Source organism: Podarcis cretensis (genome assembly GCF_951804945.1).
Source record: "Podarcis cretensis genome assembly, chromosome: Z".
NCBI classification, from domain to species: Eukaryota; Metazoa; Chordata; class Lepidosauria; order Squamata; family Lacertidae; genus Podarcis; species Podarcis cretensis.
Genome location: NC_137184.1, coordinates 30,532,648 through 30,546,285, shown reverse-complemented (window position 1 = coordinate 30,546,285; position 13,638 = coordinate 30,532,648). Strand labels below are relative to the sequence as shown.

Sequence of the window (13,638 nt, the reverse complement as noted above, 5' to 3'; positions counted from 1 at the left end):
CCTTGTGCTGCCAGACAGAGAACACTGGTTGTGTTCCAGAGGCAGAAATAAATGGGACACAAGGACTGTAACCTGGCCAGTAATTGTGATATGCAGGGCAAGTGATACTAAAAAAGTAGACTTAGGTCATCAAGCTAGATTTCCAATTAGACCTGCCACCCAAACAGGCAAACACTTGGAATGCAAGCTTTCCTCAGATCAACTGTGAACCAAATATGCATCTGGCAGAATTATTAAGAGCTTATGCATGTACACCCAGAAGCTTCACTGAGCTCAATGGAGCTAAATCCCAGATAAGTGTGAATAGGATTGTAGCCTAATTGTTAAATCATATATAAAACCACAAATCCCACATTGCAACTTCTCAGTGAGTGAAATATTCATGTACAAAAGCACCTGGAGCCTTTAGTACTCACTAAACAGAACACGAATTGGACATTCCCCCTCCTCTTATTTCCTAGAGAGAAATCCATTCCATCCAGATGAGTAAAGAAGCTTTTGACAAACTTTGTGTTATACAGCCAACCAGCAACAATGAATGAGAGGTTCATAGCAAGAACCATTTCTCTCAAAAATGATTTCCCTTGTTCGCAAAGAAACGAAAGTTAAATTTCACTCCATCAAGCTTGCAGTAGCAAAGCTCTTTATCAAAAGGAGACACACTCAAGTGGTTAAATGTCAGAAATCTCTGGTACTATTGCACAGAGGTGCCATTACTGTATTCATACTTCCACAAAGAGTGTGCATAATATTTGTTTTATTATACATCTGTCTAGATCTCAGGTACACACACACATATCACATCCTAAAATCATTCTTGAGTTTACTACTTTAGGCCTATAAACCTTGTCCTTTTTATCTAGATTAATTTTTTAAGTCCCATAGTCAGTGCATTTTTAAAATATACTCTGGGGAGTCCTATGCAATACAATGCAGCAAAACACAATAAAAAACTTTGCTGTATATAGATCAATACATTTTATTGTACAACAGTCCTCAGGCTTTGGAGACCTGCTCTTGTGCAGCAGCAACTGAATGACAAGATAACTTGTTTTTCACATCACTGCAACATCATACTTACTAAGTGTGCAATTTTACACAAAGCCATCAATGCACACTAACTAAGCACCTTAAGTATTGGATCATGAGGAAGTGATAAGCTGGGTATCACCACAATGGAACAAACAGAGCGGCAGAAAGAAACTTGAGCCAGATTGTATTGGGCCACAGCTCCCATCACCAATGACTACTGATCCTGTCTCTAGGTCTGATGGGACTTAGAGTTCAACCACTTCTGGCGGGGGGGGGCACAGGTTTTCCACTGGTCTTCTCCTTGCAGCAGTCTTAACTATGAGGACCCTGTAAGAGCAATGGCCCCCTTCCCGCATAACTCAAGCATCTCTTGAGGAAGGCAGGTTTTACCCCATTACGGTACCCTATGCACACTGCTGTATATGACATCTATGTTCTACCATCCACTTCTGTGTGAGAGGGAGCAAACAGTTAAGCATTATGAGTGGGGGAGAAAAGGTGGCAGTAACAGGTCCTACCCGTCTGGATTTACAGGAGCTCACTTCAACCATCAGTGCAAGCCATGGCTAAGGAAGAGATTGATCTGAAACATGACTTACAATTGACCAGTGAAACAAAATGGGAAACCATGCTTTGAAGGAGTGCAAACCATGGTTTGGTGCAGTGAGCAGCTCTATATTATGGCTTGCTGAGCAGCACAAATAAAAAAGAAATAGAAACTTCACAAGCACGTCAAAACTGTGTCTTGCCAGTACATTTGGAAGCCAATAGTATGGTTTTAGGTTCTAAAAATATGGCTGCACAAACCATGGTTTAGTGTGAAATTGAGCCATGTAGGCATATACCTTACAGGAGGGGAAAGTGAACTTCACGGAAAGTCCAATGTGGCCAAAATGATACGAGAATAGACTGTCATGTGATAGTCTAAAACTGCTGTTTTTGCAAACTTAAAGACAAACTTTTAGAAGCAGTTTGTATGCAAATGGCTGAAAACATAGCCTTCCTGATGGAGGCCAAGGCTCTACTTTTAAAGTTACTAGAATCAGATGTAAATTTACATATTAATCAAGACAAATAAACATGTGGGGATTTAACTAGGAAACAATCTGATGGCAATTTAATCAGCACAGGTTGAAAGGTCCATCACTACCACATCCTGTTGCAGTGAAAATATTGATTGTTACTGATTTTAGTAATGCCTTGTTTTGCAGGGTACAAATAGCCATGTAATTATTCTTTAATTGAATGGTGATTGCTTGCTAGTGATTATTAAGGTTGCTTGTGTGTGTGTTTTGCTTAATTACTAGATTATTTATGCTCAGCAATATAAAATAATATTTCATCTTTCTTTCTAGGGAGGGAGGAGTAGGCTGAAAGACAATGGGTCAGATCATAAACCGACTTCAACTGTGACAACAGAGTAAGCACATGTGTCCCCCTCCACATGGGGTCAAGTTCAGAAGTAATGATTTGTTGGACTTTGGATAAGTCATGTGTCCATACTCTCTCTCCTCCCCTTGTGAGCCATCTTTTTAATCTTTTAATTCATAGTTTCCTGTGACATCCAAACCAAAATTTAGCATCCCCTACAAACCAGGCCAGAATCAAACTATAATTTGATATCCTGGTTCATAGAGATTGCAGCTGATTTGGACATCATGAGAAACTGTGGATTAGCAAATCAGGACGTATTAAATTAAGGTGTACAAGAGATACAACAGGGAGAGGGAGCACACAACTCATTCCTGGTGCAACAGAAATTAACTGGGTTAACTCTTTTAACAACCCAACTAGCTCCTTTAGGGCGGTAGAGCCAGTCACAGTACAGGTCACGTTAACCCACAATGTTTCAGTTGCTTCAGCTCCCTACTGGAACAACATCTTTCTACCTCAGCAGGACACAGCTTCAGTCATTTGCTGAGGCAACATCATATACCTACCTTAGTAGGAGAGAACTTCAGCAATGAAGTTGTCATTATTAGATACTGCAAAGGATTGCATCCCAATGGCAACATACTGCCAATGGACTACAAAGGGAAAGGGGTAGCAAAGTGATAGTATATACAAAACACATCAAGGCTCACATCCTGCCAGGCCAACCACTTGCATTGTGCATGATGCATACTATTAAATTGCACCAATGCAACTGCTTGAGTAGCAAAAACTCCCTATGAGCATGAAATGTTAATGCTGAAATGATCACTGTTTAAAGCACTAGGTGGATCTGCAGATCTTTCAACAGTTCAGCTTTAAAGAATTAACATTAGATGTAGCATTTTGTAGGATTAATGGAGGGATACTGTCCCGCAGAAGCTTGATTTCCTCTGGGGGTCTAGCCCTTCATTTAGGCATAATTTAACCTGATGCTCTGCCTTTCATTTTCTGGCCTTCATTAGAGAAACTGAAATAGTATCCTATCCCCCTGAGTGCTGGGAATAAACCAACTGGAAATATATCTCAGCAGTACTTCATGTTTCTGAAACTGAAGTGGATTATCACCCAGCAACATTAACTCAGCAGCCTCCCTATAAACTTTGTGGGCTTGGCAGTTATCTAGATGAGAAGGGAAAGCATTGAATCTCTGGATGTCAATGAGATATGACACATTCCAAAGTATGTTTGCTACAAAAGGTGATAAATGAGGGAGCCAATACATTTTCCGTTAAGTTAAAAAAAATAAAAAATACTGGTAGCTACCTCATTTTTGACACCTGCTACTTATGAATTAATGCCAGACAATTTGGCAATCTCTACTGATTTGGGCAGGTTTCCACCCTATCCTCTATCCTAGGGGCTCTGATTAGTAAATTACTTGTTGATCGCAGGAACCTTTTAGAAGAGGAAGGGTCGTAGCCCAGTGCTGAGCTTCTGTTTTACGTGTAGAAGGTCCCATCTTCAATCCCCAGCAGCTCCAGGTAGGGTTGGGAGAGACCCAGGCCTGAAACCCAGGAAAGCTGCTATCAGTCAGTGTAGACAATAGTGAGATAGAGTAACCAGTGGTCTGATTCAACATAAGGCAGTTTCCTATGATTGATTGTTTTGGCAAATTCTCGCACATCAGACACCGTCAAATCCACAACACACTTAAGCAAAAATCTCTAAGACAGCTTCAGGTGGTGTTTCCATTAGCTTATAAACAATTCATTCATCTCAACCAGGGTATTGATTGATCCGTAGGATCCTTCTCTTCCTCTCAGGCATTTGCAGGGTATCAAGGTAATTTCTTAAGAGGCAGGCGTGTGCTGCTTTACAACAGGCATAGGCAAACTCGGCCCTCCAGATGTTTTGGGACTACAACTCCCATCATCCCTAGTGGTCACAGATGATGGGAATTGTAGTCCCAAAAGATCTGGAGGGCCGAGTTTGCCTATGCCTGCTTTACAACAATTGCTTATAAAGCACTTCCCCATCCCACCCCAAAAATATTCAAAATGTTTCTCATAATTAGCAGAGAGATTGTCCGTAAACTCTATAAGAAAATCCACAATGATCATCTCCATATTACATCTGGGGAGGGAAATACATCTCAGGGATAAGCCCTGTTCATGAATTACTCACACTACACATTTAAATCATATTTAAGCGACATGGCCATATGACTCCCCTAGGAACTGTAATTTGTTAAGGATGCTAGGAACTGTAGCTCTGTGAGGGTGAAACCACAGTTCCCATGATTCCTTGAGGGAAGCCGTGATTGCTAAATTGGTGTAAATATGATTTAAATGAATATTGTGGATGTGACCTATCAACTTACAGCAGCAAAGTCCATAAATTAATTAAGTGCAGTGTATTCAGGTGGCGCTGTGGGTTAAAGCCTCAGCGCCTAGGACTTGCCGATCGAAAGGTCGGCGGTTCGAATCCCTGCGGCGGGGTGCGCTCCCGCTGCTCGGTCCCAGCGCCTGCCAACCTAGCAGTTCGAAAGCACCTCCGGGTGCAAGTAGATAAATAGGGACCGCTTACCAGCGGGAAGGTAAACGGCGTTTCCGTGTGCGGCTCTGGCTCGCCAGAGCAGCGATGTCACGCTGACCACGTGACCCGGAAGTGTCTCAGGACAGCGCTGGCCCCTGGCCTCTTAAGTGAGATGGGCGCACAACCCCAGAGTCTGTCAAGACTGGCCCGTACGGGCAGGGGTACCTTTACCTTTACCTTTATTCAAATACTTTTCCATTGACTCGATTTCTTTGACCCAAGCAGGAAAGTATTTACTCCCATAAATTACTTTTCATTGATTCTCAAATTTGAAAATCCAGAAATTCCTGTTCACGTGAATGATGATAACTCAATCTGAGAGCCGGGGCTCAAAGAACAAAGAGACCTACAGTTCAAATTTAGTGATCATTGGAGGCAAGTTTCAATAGGTTTGGTTCATAAGTATATCCAAATGGAATGCAAGGAAGAGGATGTGACGCAATGAGCATTTGAAATATTCTTTGGAGCTTTATCCCTGCAAAAGGAGTACACATGTACATGCACACACACATTACTCCTCATTCTACAAGTTCTTTATCTGCATTTTGACCTCAGAACATTATTCTCTTCACTTGGGCCTTACTGCGCACATTTCCACCCTACCAAATGCAGTTAAACTCTACGTGACCTTCTGAGTGTTTAGGAAGATAAAGAAACTATGACCTCTCTGCAACCCGATTCTGTCTCCTCTCAGCATTGGCAAACTGATCACTTGTCTAACTATTGAACCACATTGTATTACTAACCAGATCAAAGGCAACAGCAGGCCAATTCAGCAGCGGGGTGGGGGTGGGGAGTCAACCATGCAAAATGGGTAATTAACATTAATCATACATGAAGTTGTTTAAGCAGATAACTAGAACCTGGTCACCCTAGCAACCCTCATAAAATAGGGCTTCACGCTAATGCTCGGACTCTCTCCTTACCACATCTTGTGGGAACGCCAGGCCGCTGTCTCCTCTTGACTTTAACAGACTAAAGTGAATTACTGTTGAGGGATGACCAATGGTATAATGACATGGTGCTTAGCTGCATACCACTGAGGCTTCACCCACAGCTTTGGAGCCAGTTCGCACAATCATCAATCTTGCAATCTTCTTTGGGTGGCAGGAAGCAGGTGTGCGTACACACAAATACAGGCCCAATCTGCACTGTGCAGTTTTAAATTGACATGGCTTCCCTCAAGGAATCCTGGGCACTGAAGTTAGCTAAGGGTGTTGTGAGTTGTTAGGAGACTCCTGCCATTTTCCTCAGTCAGCTACAATTCCCAGAGCTCAATGGGAAAACTGATAGTGAATTGCAGCTCTGTGAAGGGAGCAGGGAACTCCTATAAACTCTCAGCACCCTTAACAAACTACAGTTCCCAGGATTCTTTTTTGGGGGGGAGAACCATGACTGTTTAAAGTAGTATCACAGCGCTTTAAATGTATAGTGCAGTTGAGGCAACAGACTCTTCAACCACAAGCCTGGCTTGTGTGTATGCACATATACTGTGGTACCTTGGTTCTCGAACTTAACCCATTCCAGGAGTCCGTTCGACTCCCAAAACTGTTTGAAAACCAAGGCACAGCTTCCAATTGGTAGCAGGAGATTCCTGCACTCAAGCAGAAGCCGTGTCGGACGTTCGGCTTCTGAAAAACATTTGCAAACCGGGAGCCAATTTGTTTGCCAACCAAGCCATTCTGGAACCAAGGATCCACTGTAATGGCAAACTGCCTAGGATCCACAGGCCTAAAGGCAGCTGATGTAGCTCAGGAGTAGAGAAATTCAATGCCAAGCCTTTCCTCAGGTCTCTCCCTAGATCATGCCCTCTCTGCAAGCCACGCCTCTCACTGGCCCTGATCCACGCTTTTCTCAAGTGCTTTTGCTTGTCTGTAATGAGTCCTTTTGAGGTTCTCGCGCTGATGGCAAGGGCAGCCAAAGGAAAAAGTGGGCGGAACAGCAAATATAATTTTTACCTTTGTCCAGTAGGCTAGCTTCTACCAGCACATACCTATCTCCTCCATCTAGGCAAGCAAGAAGCATTATCAGAACACAGGGACACATTCCAGCCAGGTGAAAACGTGTGTGCACATGTGTGTATAGGGGTGAAAGGAGACCATCAAGGTGTATTCCAAGGGCCAGACAATGCCTAGAAAGTCACCCCCAGTCCTGAGGTTCCCCTGATCTCTACAGATGACAACCCCACAGTGCTCTCAATTCCCATTTCCTTTATAAAGACACCTCCTCTCCTCCTAAGAAATGAGGGCATCCACAATGAGTACTTCGGAACTATGGTATAAACACTTTGGCAAAACGTCAGAGCTAGCAAGATTTTCTAAGAGGCAGGTCATAGGGAAAGGTGGAGCAGGACCCTCCTAAGAGCCTTGCTGCTTGAAGCAAATGGCAAAGTATCTGACCTGACGTGCAGTTTAATCGGATTTCAGGTAACGTGATAGTGTTGCCAACCTAAGGTTACCAGACGCCCCCGTTTCCCGGGGACAGTCCCGGGATTTACAAATCAGTCCCCTGACTAAAACCTATCATTCCTACTGAAGTTGAAAAGTGTCCCCAGATTCATTGAAAAAAAATCTGGTAACCTTATGCCAACCACACTTGAGGGCAACAGGTCTGTTATCAGCATATAGGGCAGGCCCCATGGCACACTGAGCTCTGTCTTGTGCCAGTGAGCTCAGAAGAAATAGCCAGGGAGCTGTTGCAGCTGCCTCTAGCGGAGGATTCCACCTGAGGCAGTTACATCAATTTGCCTCATGTTGAGCCGGCCCTGGGTGGAGGCTTGAGGATGCCAGTAAGAGTTAGTATCCTATTATCACTATCAGGTTCTGATTTATTCTCAACTGATTGTATGGCATTATCTATTCTCTGACACTCCTTGCCTATTAATAAGAGCCAGTTCCCTTGGTTGTAGTGCTTCTGGTTCCAGCTAAAAAATTTTCCGGTTTAGGAAAACCAACTTAGACCTGTAATTTTATTATGTACATTAGTTTTTTAAATGGTTTGTTTTATCTATATTGTGTTAGTTTTCTTAAATCTACTTGTTTTTGTTTTTTTCAGGTCTGTTGATTATATCTGTATGAATATTTTATATAATTTTATGTAAACCGCTTAAAGGGTTTTTTATTATTAAGTGCTATATTAATCTTTTTTCTTTATTTTTAATTTTTCCTTCATTAATTTTTAATAATTCATACAAACCATGCACAGTTTACATTGTCACAACCATCTGAAGAAACAGAATTAAAAGATTAATTCTCAAAAGGGCACCTAATATGAAATTATTAAATGCATTGCACTGTTACTTCGCTAGAATAAATATTACAAATAAATAACTATAAACACAATACTCAGTAACAATAATGAATACTTCAACTGAAGTCCTGCTTGTTCTTCATTTAATTTAAACCTTTTGCCAGGCATATTATTTTTATTTCTTCACAGATTCATATAAATAATTCACTCCCCATACCCTAAGCAAGTAAGCAAACAAACAAACAAACAAACAAACAATGATGACTACTTTCCTATATAGCCTCAGCCACCTCAAATACTATCAGCCCCTTGGTCCTCATCCATGTCAACAGGATCCACTAGACTAAGATGGAGTATGAGAGAAAAACATAGAGGTGGTGGTCAGGCCTCAGCCTGAGAATGCAGCGGAGCTGAGTAATCAAAGTGAGCTGGAAAAAGGACAGAGGGTGGACTGAAGGAGGAGGAGGAGTCAGCAGTGAAATCCTACAAGGAGCAGCACCTGTGGAAAGAGATTAACTTGCCAGCCCTGCACACAAACTAGCTTCCAAGCCCAGTTTTTAAGGCGCCATTAGCAACTGGAACTGCCCGAACCACCTCAGTCTGCCACTCCCTGCCCACCTTCTTACTCACAGGCAGGCCAGGTAAAGCCACTTACAGTCATCTTCCTTCTCTTTAGTCTCAGTGCTTCCCCTTGTAGAACTCAGCAGGGAGGAAGAAATGGCTGAAACCGGACATAGTGGTCCCTCCTGTCGTTGGCTCTTGTTCCACCTTCTGTTGGACTCTCTGCCTTTCACCTTACCAGCCCCAATGGGCACCAGCCACCTCTGCAACTTGATATTTGTGGCCCTGCTGTGGAATATATGATGCTCCTCAGTGATCAGAGCTGCATCAACTGAGGCCGTTTCTGCTGCTGTCTGGCCTGGGCTCCCCTTTTCCAATGCTCCAATGAGCATTGAAGAAGTTTGGTGAAGCTATTTAAAATTGACTACAATGCCCCAGAGAGCTCCTGATGCGACATCATACAAAATTGTTAAGACAATTTGTTTTCCAGGATCTCCTTCCTTTGAAACAAAGCTTAGATTGCAGTCCTAAACACACTTGCTTTGGAGTGAGACCCATTGAATGTATGGCATGCATAGAATTGAACTCTCAATATTTTAAATATCCCCAAGCCAATCAGATAACAAGCGTCGTACTACTCCTGTAAGTACAGAATTCATTTGATGTACCTTATACACAGGTCTTCTCCCTTTTGATATGTTAAACCTTTTTAGTTTTGCTGAGAATTCAAAGCTGCTATAAAAAAAAGTTAACGGAACCATTTGTTGGCTTATCATGCCTCTGAGTCATAGCTCTATTTTTCTGCCCCGGTAGATTCAACAGAACATTTTTTTTTAAAAAAAAAAGACATAGCCACAATGTGGAGAAATACCCCAATGTCCAATATTCAAACATACTTTTCCTTATCTAATGTCTAACCATAAAACCACCCTTACAGCCAGATGCGTCCTTTATAGCAAGTGCTAACCTTTCAAAAAACTTAAGTAAATTATTTATGAGGGAAAGGCATTTTAAAATATGTTTGAAAGCACTATAGGAATGCGCTATTAAATGTCTTGGAAACACATGGCTCTCCTCCTAATTGCCTCTGACTGAAGTTGGGCAAAAATGGGTGTACCAATGCATAGCTTGATGCTTTACTTCCATCTAGTCTTTGAAGTGGGGCAGAAAGTATTATGCCCCTCTAAAGAGACATCTCAGCAGGCTCAGAAGGGGTGAAATGTAGGCCCCATAGACCAGAAGAAGCCAATGTTGAGGCATCCACATGCTGAACTCTTATTCTGATCACCCCTGAACAATGGTCATGCTGGCTGGTGCTGTGACTTGCAATGAAACAACATCTGGAGGCCACTATTTTGGTTATGTCTGCTCCAGACCTTTGGGATATGGGCACCTTCAGCATTTACATCAGGGACACCAGGGAATAGGTTCTGCCAACAAATGGACTATTTCAAAAACCTCTGATTTTGCACCAGAGAAGTAGCCCACTAAATTAGGCTGCAGTTTAGGTCTCGCTCAACATAATGGAATATGGCCAAAGATCTTCCAGCGAGCTTCATGGGCTGAGTGGAGATTTCAAACAAGCTCTCCCTGCTCCTCTAGCCACTAAATCACTCTGGCTCTAAGGTAGGTGTGTGAGTGTGTGTTTGTCCATACCCTGAAACAAACTCTTTCTCTCTCTCTCCCTCTGGCAGGAGAACAGCAGGATTTAAACCCAAACCTGCTTGGGGGCTTCCCATAAGCACCTGCTGGGCACTTTCAAAATAGGATGCAAGACTAGATGGGTCCATTGGTTCTTTCTAATGACCTCACAGATCCAAGCCTTTTGGCTTCTCCCTTTCCTAAATGGTTTCTATCCAAGCTGGAAATTCAAATGAATATTTTATGAATGAACCCAAGGATAAAGGCAATGTCACTTTAAGAACTGGTGCCTGTGAGTTTGCCTGATTTCCTCTATTTGAATTTATCTTCATTTATTTGTTTGTTTAATATAACTTACAACCTGATTTCCACCATAAGTGTCTCAAAGCAGCTTGCAGTAAGGAAAAAAGCATACACACTAGAAAATTTAAAACTTAAATCAACACGTCAGAAACAGAAACATGAAAAATGCATATATAGTGCTGGAACTCTACAATTCTATGATCCTATCTTGGTGTCTGAAACTTAACAGGCTGATGTCTAATAGGATGGGGTCCCATATACCTAAGGCCCACTACACTTGAAGGCACAACTTCTCACCAGCATGAGCCATGCCCTTGGTCCATGGGGGTGGCCACTACTAGAACTACTCCAAATGTTTATATTGATCATCTTGGGACATGTGGGGAAACATGTCCACCACTAATTTCTTTGCCCATTGGAGTTGGGCTTTTTCATCAGGGATAGGCCTCCCAGTTTACAATCTGAAACCATGTGCTATACTTAAGAAATGTTACATACTTTATAAAATTAATATTATTTGAATCCTGTCCACACCACCTCTTCTCCAAAGTCTTGAAGCAGTACACATAATACAAGACCAGCCTAACAGTATACGGAAGAAAATGTAGCTGCAACAGGCACGGGGGGCGGGATAAGAACTAAAACTGGAAGTACACACCTGCAAAAGCCTGGCTAAATGATTATAAATTTAGGAGGTAGTAGTGGTGGTAATAATAATAATAACAATCACTATAACAATAACATAGTGAAAGTGGCAACCCTAATCCATGAAGTTGAGAGGGGAGGATTTCCCTCCCAGTTTGAAACATTAAATACATGTTTCTATTACAGCCAGCTAGTTTAGAAGCACTTTACAGGCACAAATATTTCGGCTGAAACCTATCTTCAAATCCCATTTAAAATGTAAAAACAAAAGTGCCAGGAGCTTTGAAGTATAAATAGGAGTTAGGTATATTTGAGCCTCAGTCTCTCCGAACCCCCCTTCCTGGTGTTTTTTTATGTTTCTATTATATTTGTATGTGCATTCTATTATTGCCCTTCTTATACCAAAAAAAAAAGTAATTCCTCTGTCAGTTGCTCACACTGGATGCATTCATTTTCTTTAGACTTTCCTTGTTGGTTATTGATTTCCTGCCCCTTGAAGGGGCTTTGATTCTCTGCTCAGCAGGCCAGCCATTAGAATAAAGGTTGTTAAAACTAACAAAGAGGGGGGTTGGAAATCTAAAATTAGTTCTATCCACTTTCATCTAAGCCAAACACAAGCGATGCACTTCTGTTACTGGCGCAGAAATTAAAAGGAAGTATCTTTACGCCAAAGACCGGCTCATCCAGCAGTGTCATTATCCAACACTGAATGCCTATTTTCAAGCAGAAAATATGACCTTTTCCAAGGGGGCAACTGCTGCTTTTGACGTATGCATGCCAGGAGCTGTTTGAAAACAAAGAAAGAAAAAAGACTTCCACAGAAAAGTTCGGAGGCCTAGGAAGCTCATAAATCATCTCAATAAATAATAATTTCAGCAAATTCTCAAAGCTGGAACGTAACTTAGGAAAACTATTTTCATGAGAGGTCTGAGAGAATGAATGGACTAACTAGGAGTGTGAGCGGCTCTCATGTGAAAAGGCACTGTTGTTCTCCATTAATGGACACACTAATCACTTAAACAGTGGGATGGGCCAACCCTCTCCTTTACCTTCACTTCTTTCTTACTGTTGCCAGGATTGCGTAGCTGGCATTCATATCAGCTGACAGCACCTTAGGAGAGCCCTGCTGGTTTCGATTAAAGGCCTATCTCAGAGGCTGGGAACCACATTCCTTCTGGCAACCTTCTGAGGTCCACCTCCCCATGGTGGGTGGAGCAAAGAAGTAATTAGACTACTTTCCTTAGTTTCCTTACAGGAATGTGAATTACTCACATGCATTACTGTAAGGAAAAATGGCAGCCAGGACTCTAGCGTAAGGTTACTAGATGTCCCCGTTTCCCGGGGGCAGTCCCTAGATTTACAAATCAGTCCCCATACAAAATCCATTGAAGTTGAAAAGTGTCCCCGGATTCATTGAAAAAAAAACTGGTGACCTTACTCTAGTGCCTACTGTCAATGAATCTAGCAGAGAAGGTTTCTGGGTCAACAGCAGATTGGGTGGGAGAAATGGAAACAAAACAGAATACTTTTGATTCATCACTGCGTGAATCACAGGAAAGGTACCTCTGAAACTTTCAAAGGTGTTATATAGCATTCAGGAGCTGCAGCAGTAGACCATTTAAATCCACACAAGTAAATCTCTGCTCCATGAGATTGTTTGTGGCTACAGCTCTTCAGTGGACAGAAAACATGGACATCAGAAATACATGAATACAATAGTATTACGGCCACAGGCAATAAATATAGTTGACCACCAGCTAAAGTTGAATAAAGCAAGCGAAACCTGAGCAATCATCAGTAACTCCTCCCTTACATAATTATTTGCATGTGCATCTTTGGATTAAAAATATGTTCGGCTGCTTCAAAAGCTTATCATAGCCACCTAGAGTTGCAAACATCTAAGAAACTCTAGCAAAAAGACACCCACATGCATATTGTTGTGCACACACCACACTCCAAATAGTGAGAGACTTCAGCCAGTGGTTACCCAGCATTTGGTTTCCATGGAATTAAGGTCACTGAAGACTATGGAGTCTTCAGGGTATATGGTTTCATTTACACATACAGTATATATACAACCTGAACGTAAGATGAAAGGGCTCATAGCATTAACATCCCAGCAGATCTTGCTTCCCAATTAGATTTCTAGGGGAGTCCCCAAAGCTATTGCTTTGGATTCAGCCCAGAGAGCAAAATTAAGCCTCTCTGTCTTTTACAACTCCCAGCTTCACATAAGAC

General features: G+C 42.1%; 1 protein-coding gene across 10 annotated transcripts in view; it reads right to left on the bottom strand.

The window, feature by feature from the left end:
* The window catches only part of DACH2 (dachshund family transcription factor 2), a 324,276-nt gene that overhangs the window by 156,235 nt on the left and 154,403 nt on the right, over positions 1-13,638 (bottom strand). The window contains exon 1 of one of the 10 annotated variants that reach the window (XM_079961669.1): positions 5,928-6,035. The exons of the other annotated variants lie outside the window; for them this stretch is intronic. Coding sequence (XP_079817795.1) covers positions 5,928-5,932 — 5 coding nt within the window. The 5' untranslated portion in view covers positions 5,933-6,035. Of the gene's footprint in view, positions 1-5,927; positions 6,036-13,638 lie in introns of those variants that run through there. 10 annotated transcript variants of the gene reach the window in all.